Genomic DNA, 7500 nt, shown 5'->3' on the forward strand with positions numbered 1-7500 from the left:
ACTGATCGCTACCTATGCAAAATCGCCTTACATTGATTACTTCCCTTTTATCTAACCTAATTTTATTGTTTTTTTATTGTTTTTTATTATTTTTTTTTGTTTGTTTTAACGTAATGGGTGCCGAGAAAGCCTATATTTTTTTTTCATCATAATAGTTATTTTTAGAATATCGAAATCTCCTTCCCTTGCTTCACAGACTCCTATCACGCATTTTTTCCGCATTTTACTCCATTTCATTAATTTTAACGTAACTGGAGCAGAGAAAGGCTGCAAATATACCTTTTTAATCGGTGTGGTTCTAAGAACTCCTCATAGAACTGTTTTTTTCGGGGTATAAAATCGCTTTCCCTTGCCTCATAGCCTCTTTTAATACACTTTTTTTGTTGTATTTAAGGATATTTTATTAATTTTAAAGTGATTGTTGCAGAGAAAGACTATTATCTTTTTTTTTTTTGGGGGGGGGAGTAGTCGACGCGGTTCTAGGAAATCATAAATAAACGCTTTTTATCAACTTTAGCTTCAAATGCATGGCAGACTCTTCTACAACGTTTTCGTACGATCTTTCATAACATTTCATTTATTCTGAACATAGAAGATGCAAAAAAAAATAAACCACACACCATATTCCTTAAACACTATTCATATTAAGTCAGTTTTTTTCACTTTTCTCGTCTAATTACTACTTTCTTACCCTCTAATATATATTTAACGAATGAATCAAATAGTTATCTTATATATTTATTCTGTTATTTCTATTATATTCATTTAGGAAGCATAATAATCATATGGTTAGGGAAAATTACGGATAGCCTAGCCGCGCATTGCTTTGGGAAATTGATAAAAAATAGTCTAATATATTACTGTATCGAGAATTATTATATAAAGTCTAGTATTCTATTGTTTAAGGAATAATATGAAGATAGCCTAGTCAATTAAAGTTTAGGATATTAATAAAAATAACCTATATAGTTAATTATGGCCTAGGCGATAATGATAGCCTAGCCTAGCAAAATAACGTAGTAGTAGTAGTAGTAGTAGTAGTAGTAGTAGTAGTAGTAGTAGTAGTAGTAGTAGTAGGCTAGTAACAGTAGTAGTAGTAGTAGTAGTAGTAGTAGTAGTAGTAGTAGTAGTAGTAGTAGGCTAGTAGCAATAGTAGTAGTAGGATAGTAGTAGTAGTAGTAGTAGTAGTAAATAAAGGCTTACAAACAATAGCATATAATCACTAACATTTTTTTATTATTGCATTCAGTAAATACGTAGTTGGAGTCAATCTGTCTTCCCCGGTAATAATAACAATGGTCATGGTAATAATGGTAATAATAATAGTAATAATAATAGAATGTATGATATTAATTCATCCTTCTTTTGCTTCTGTTTAACCTTTCCTTCCTTCCTTCCTTTCTTTCTACATTCCTTCCTTCATTCCTTCTTTCCTCCATTCATTCAATTACCTTCATTTTTCTTCTTCTCCTTCCTTCCTTCCTTCCTTCCTCACTTTCTCTCTCTCCCTCCCTTCCTTCCTTCTTCCCTTCAATAACAATCCACAATAACAATAACAATAATAACAGAAATAACTAAACAAGAACAAAAACATCATCATCATCATCATCATCATTCCAGTCATCACCAACACTTAATAATTTTTTTAACCGTCGTATTAGTAGTCTTTATCATCATCAATGTGGCTGATTATATATATATCGCTTTTTACTTCCTTCTTTTTAACTTTACTTTGTTCGTTCCTTCATTCATGCCTTCATTCATTTATCCTTCCTTCTCTCCTTCCTTCCTTCCTTCCTTCCTTCTAAATAACAATCTCTTAGAAATGGATTAAAAAAGCAAAACTGACCATAAAACTCTTAATAAGTAGCTAAACAAACACATTTATCTCACTTTTTACGACTAACTTTGCATTACGTCAACCTAACTCTGAAGACCGAATACTTCTAGCTAACTTCATCCCAAAAACCGACTCCAAAACCCAAACTTGCCAACACGACGTTTAAACAAGCTTCCCCCAGTCGTCTAGTCGTACTCGGCCTCCTCCTCCTCCTCCTCGTGATCCAGGTCGTCGGTCGTGGCCTCCTGGTATTGCTGGTACTCGCTCACAAGGTCGTTCATGTTGCTCTCCGCCTCCGTGAACTCCATGTCGTCCATCCCCTCGCCCGTGTACCAGTGGAGGAACGCCTTGCGCCGGAACATTGCGGTGAACTGCGTCGAGATGCGCTGCGGGGAGGGGAAGGGGAGAGGTAGCGTTGCCAGATTATCGTATTCACCACATTGTATTTATCATTTTTAAGCCTCAAACTCTCGTACCTGCACAAATAACGATATAAAATTAAAGTTAGCGTTAAAGCTGTTATTTATTGATGCTATTTTTTTTTCCTTTTTGCCATAGTTATCGGTCCGAAACAACTAAAATACAATGCGATGAGTACGATAATTTGGCAACGCTGGGGAGAGGGAGAGGAGAACTATTAGTGAGGGAGAGGGAGGCGGTGGTTGAGTGGTCAGCTTGCGGGCGCGGTGTCCTGGAGGCCCCGGGTTCGCGTCCTGCCCTTTGCTACAAGCTGCCAATATTCAGTCATCGCCGAGTGGCCTAAAGCACTGTGCCGGCTCTGGGCCACGACTACCCACGACTCTAAGGTACACGAGGTCTTGGGTGTTGATGTGAAAGGGTCTTGAGACTGTTGCCGAATGCTGCGCCGACGTCCCAGACAGTCGGCAAGACACCAAGACCCCAATAAAACCTCCCCCCCCCCTTCTTGGAGCGTGGGAACCAACTTGTCAAATGGAAAAGTCGCTGGGTTGTCGTGGCCCAGAGTCGGCACAGTGTGAACGGGGCTTAAGACTACCTACATGTTGCCGTGATGATCGCCCGTCAACCCGGACCAACGTTGCCAGATTGTCGTACTCAGCCGCTTGTGTTTCCCGACTTCCTACCCCAAAACTGTCTTCTGGGCTCCAATAACGAAACTCATTTATAGTTATCGTTAAAAGAGTTAGATCCTGATGTTTCTTGGCAATAGTAAGGCGTCAGAAAACGGTAAATACTATGTTCTGAGTACGATAATCTGGCAACGGTGACCCGGCCTAAGACTACCCACATGTTGCCGTGATGATCGGCCTTCAACCCGGACCAACGTTGCCAGATTGTCGTACTCAGCCGCTTGTATTTCCCGACTTCCTACCCCAAAACTGTCTTCTGGGCTCCAATAACGAAACTCATTTATAGTTATCGTTAAAAGAGTTAGATTCTGATGTTTCTTGGCAATAGTTAGGCGTCAGAAACCGGTAAATACTATGTTATGAGTACGACAATTTGGCAACAGTGAACCGGGCTTAAGACTACCCACATGTTGCCGTGATGATCGCCCGTCAACCCGGACCAACGTTGCCAGATTGTCGTACTCAGCCGCTTGTATTTCCCGATTTCCTACCCCAAAACTGTCTTCTGGGCTCCAATAACGAAACTCATTTATAGTTATCGTTAAAAGAGTTAGATCCTGATGTTTATTGGCAATAGTAAGGCGTCAGAAAACGGTAAATACTATGTTCTGAGTACGATAATCTGGCAACGGTGACCCGGCCTAAGACTACCCACATGTTGCCGTGATGATCGCCTGTCAACCGAGACCAACGTTGCCAGATTGTCGTACTCAGCCGCTTGTATTTCCTGATTTCCTACCCCAAAACTGTCTTCTGGGCTCCTATAACGAAACTCATTTATAGTTATCGTTAAAAGAGTTAGATCCTGATGTTTCTTGGCAATAGTTAGGCGTCAGAAAGCGGAAAATATTATGCTCTGAGTACGACAATCTGGCAACGGTGACCTGGACTCTAACGAAACCCTTGGAAGAGGACCAAGTGGACCTCCGGGGGGCAGGATGAGCCAAGCAAGACTGGCGCCACTATAAAACACCTGCCAGCGACACTAACGACATGGGGCCGAACAACAGACCCCAACAAAAAAGCCTACGAGCGCTAAAGTCCAAACGTAGAACAATGGCAATCATACACTTCCCTTGAACACCTAAATGACCCTAATTACCACCTCCTATACCTTGAACAACACCTGAATACCCCTAATTACCGTTCTTCCTTACCTTGAACAACTCCTGGATGGCCGTGGAGTTGCCGATGAAGGTCGCCGCCATCTTCATACCCCGGGGCGGGATGTCACACACGGCCGTCTTCACGTTGTTAGGGATCCACTCCACGAAGTAGGCGGAGTTCTTGTTCTGCACGCTCAGCATCTGCTCGTCCACCTCCTTCATGGACATGCGGCCCCTGAACACGGTGGCCACGGTGAGGTAGCGGCCGTGGCGGGGGTCACAGGCGGCCATCATGTTGCGCGCGTCGAACATCTGCGAGGTCAGTTCAGCGACGGTCATCTTGCGGAACTGTTGTGAGCTGCAGAGGGAGAGAGAGAGAGAGAGGGAGAGAGAGAAAGAGTTAGCTAGGCTGGGGGAAGAGGAAGAGAAGAGAAAGAGGAGGAGGAGAGGAAGAGGAGAGGGATGCTGCGAGGAAAGGAAGAGGAAGAGGAGGAAGAAGAGAAAGAGGAAGGATATCGCATGGAACCGTTTTGACCGTTTCCCTTCCATTTCATTTCATTTCTTTCCCTCCCCCTTTTTTCCCTTCCTACCCCTTCCTACCCTTCCCCAACCTTCCCCTCCTTTCTTTCCCTCCCCCTTTTTTCCCTTCCTACCCCTTCCTACCCTTCCCCAACCTTCCCCTCACGTCCTACCCCTCCTATCCCTTCTCCGACAACACCACCAGCACCCCTACACACGCACCCTCTAGCGGTCAGCGGCGTAAACCCAGGCATGAAGAAGTGGAGCCTCGGGAATGGGACCATGTTGACAGCCAGTTTGCGGAGGTCGGCGTTCAGCTGGCCCGGAAATCGCAGGCAGGTGGTCACGCCGGACATGGTGAGGGAGACGAGGTGGTTGAGGTCCCCGTAGGTCGGCGTGGAGAGCTTGAGCGTCCTGAAGCAGATGTCGTAGAGAGCTTCGTTGTCAATGCAGTATGTCTCGTCCGTGTTCTCGACGAGTTGGTGAACGGAGAGCGTCGCGTTGTACGGCTCAACCACTGTGTCTGAGACCTGAGAGAGAGAGAGAGAGAGAGAGAGAGAGAGAGAGAGAGAGAGAGAGAGAGAGAGAGAGAGAGAGAGAGAGAGAGAGAGAGAGAGAGAGAGAGAGAGAGAGAGAGAGAGAGAGAGAGAGAGAGAGAGAGAGAGAGAGAGAGAGAGTCAGTTACCCCGTTGGTTAGTTAGTTATGCACATAGACATATTAATAGATAACAGATACGATAGACAGATAGAGAGAGAGAGAGAGAGAGAGAGAGAGAGAGAGAGAGAGAGAGAGAGAGAGAGAGAGAGAGAGAGAGAGAGAGAGAGAGAGAGAGAAATTGAAGTAGAGAGTGAAAGTTAGACAGAAATATAGACAGACAGACCAAAGAAAGGGTGTTCGATACCTCCTCCAAGCGCCTAAGCCTCCTTCACTCTTCTGTCAATCCTCTTTTTCACACCCAAATCCTCCTTCCATGATGCAATTATACCCCTAATCCTTCTTCTAAGTCACTCAATCCTCCTTCTCTTCTCTCCTCTCTCATATCCTCCCTCCCAATCCTCCTTCCGATCCTTTTCCTCACTCCCCCGATCCTGTACCTTTGGGCTCGGCAAGACGCGCAATTATACCCCTAATCCTTCTTCTAAGTCACTCAATCCTCCTTCTCTTCTCTCCTCTCTCATATCCTCCCTCCCAATCCTCCTTCCGATCCTTTCCCTCACTCCCCCGATCCTGTACCTTTGGGCTCGGTAAGACGCGCAATTATACCCCTAATCCTTCTTCTAAGTCACTCAATCCTCCTTCTCTTCTCTCCTCTCTCATATCCTCCATCCTAATCCTCCTTCCGATCCTTTCCCTCACTCCCCGATCCTGTACCTTTGGGCTGGGCAAGACGCGCAATTATACCCCTAATCCTTCTTCTAAGTCACTCAATCCTCCTCCTCTTCCCTCCTCTATCATATCTTCCATCCCAATCCTCCTTCCGATCCTTTCCCTCACTCCCCCGATCCTGTACCTTTGGGCTCGGCAAGACGCGCAATTATACCCCTAATCCTTCTTCTAAGTCACTCAATCCTCCTTCTCTTCCCTCCTCTATCATATCTTCCATCCCAATCCTCCTTCCGATCCTTTCCCTCACTCCCCCGATCCTGTACCTTTGGGCTGGGCAAGACGCGCAATTATACCCCTAATCCTTCTTCTAAGTCACTCAATCCTCCTCCTCTTCCCTCCTGTCTCATATCCTCCATCCCAATCCTCCTTCCATGATGCAATTATACCCCTAATCCTTCTTCTAAGTCACTCAATCCTCCTCCTCTTCCCTCCTATCTCATGTCCTCCCTCCCAATCCTCTTTCCATGATGCAATTATACCCCTAATCCTTCTTTTAAATCACTCAATCCTCCTCCTCTTCTCTCCTCTCTCATATCCTCCATCCCAATCCTCCTTCCGATCCTTTCCCTCCCTCCCCCGATCCTGTACCTTTGGGCTGGGCATGACGGAGTAGGTGTTCATGATCCGGTCCGGGTACTCCTCCCTGATCCGTGAGATGAGCAGCGTGCCCATGCCGGACCCCGTGCCGCCCCCGAGGGAGTGGGTCATCTGGAACCCTTGGAGGCAGTCACAGTTTTCGCTCTCGTTCCGCACCATTTCGATCACGGAGTCCACCAGCTCGGCGCCCTCAGTGTAGTGTCCCTTAGCCCAGTTGTTCCCCGCACCGCTCTGGCCTGAGGAGGAGACGAGGTTAGATTCACACCGTTGCCAAATTATCGTACTCAGCGCATAATATTTTCCGGTTTCTGACGCCTAACTATTGCCAAGAAACATTAGGATCTAACTCTTTTAACGATAACTATAAATGAGTTTCGTTATTGGAGCCCAGTAGTAGTAGTAGTAGTAGTAGTAGTAGTAGTAGTAGCAGCAGTAGTAGTAGTAGTAGTAGCAGACTTACCCAGACAACCAGCCACCACAGAAAACGGATCCTAAACACGAAAGAGACAAAGAAAACAGCAACACATTTAACCCCAACTCACCGAAAACGAAATTGTCGGGTTTGAAGAGGTGCCCGAGGGGTCCCGCGCGCACCGAGTCCATGGTCCCGGGTTCCAGGTCAACCAGTATGGCTCGGGGCACGTATTTCCCTCCTGCAACACCGCCAGCAACACCAGGAGAAGCAGGATTGGTGATGTTGGTGGTGGTGGCGATGGGGGGGGGGAGGGAAGGAGGGGAGATATTGAAATGTGGCAAGTTCTGACCGTAGAGTTTTCAGATAATTTTTTTGGTCGTATTTCTCACTGTCTATTTCTCCTTCTATCATTCTATCTGTCTATCTATCTATCTATCTATCTATCTATCTATCTACCTATCTATTTATGAGCTGGAACTGAATCAAGAAAAAAGAAAGAGAAGGAAAATGAGTGCGGAGTGCTGATC

General features: G+C 45.5%; 1 protein-coding gene across 3 annotated transcripts in view; it reads right to left on the reverse strand.

Annotated features, from left to right (window-relative positions):
- Window positions 1-1216: 1216 nt before the first annotated feature.
- The window catches only part of LOC126993592 (tubulin beta chain-like), a 13399-nt gene continuing 7115 nt past the window's right edge, over window positions 1217-7500 (reverse strand). For all 3 annotated transcript variants that reach the window (XM_050852727.1, XM_050852726.1, XM_050852728.1), the window contains 5 exons: window positions 7101-7211; window positions 6550-6794; window positions 4797-5104; window positions 4107-4413; window positions 1217-2226 (listed from right to left, as the gene is read on the reverse strand). In XM_050852727.1, the coding sequence (XP_050708684.1) occupies window positions 2026-2226; window positions 4107-4413; window positions 4797-5104; window positions 6550-6794; window positions 7101-7211 (1172 nt within the window). In that variant the 3' untranslated portion in view covers window positions 1217-2025. The remainder of the gene's footprint in view (window positions 2227-4106; window positions 4414-4796; window positions 5105-6549; window positions 6795-7100; window positions 7212-7500) is intronic.

The sequence above is a fragment of the Eriocheir sinensis genome, unplaced genomic scaffold (genome assembly GCF_024679095.1).
Source record: "Eriocheir sinensis breed Jianghai 21 unplaced genomic scaffold, ASM2467909v1 Scaffold64, whole genome shotgun sequence".
Lineage (NCBI taxonomy): Eukaryota > Metazoa > Arthropoda > Malacostraca > Decapoda > Varunidae > Eriocheir > Eriocheir sinensis.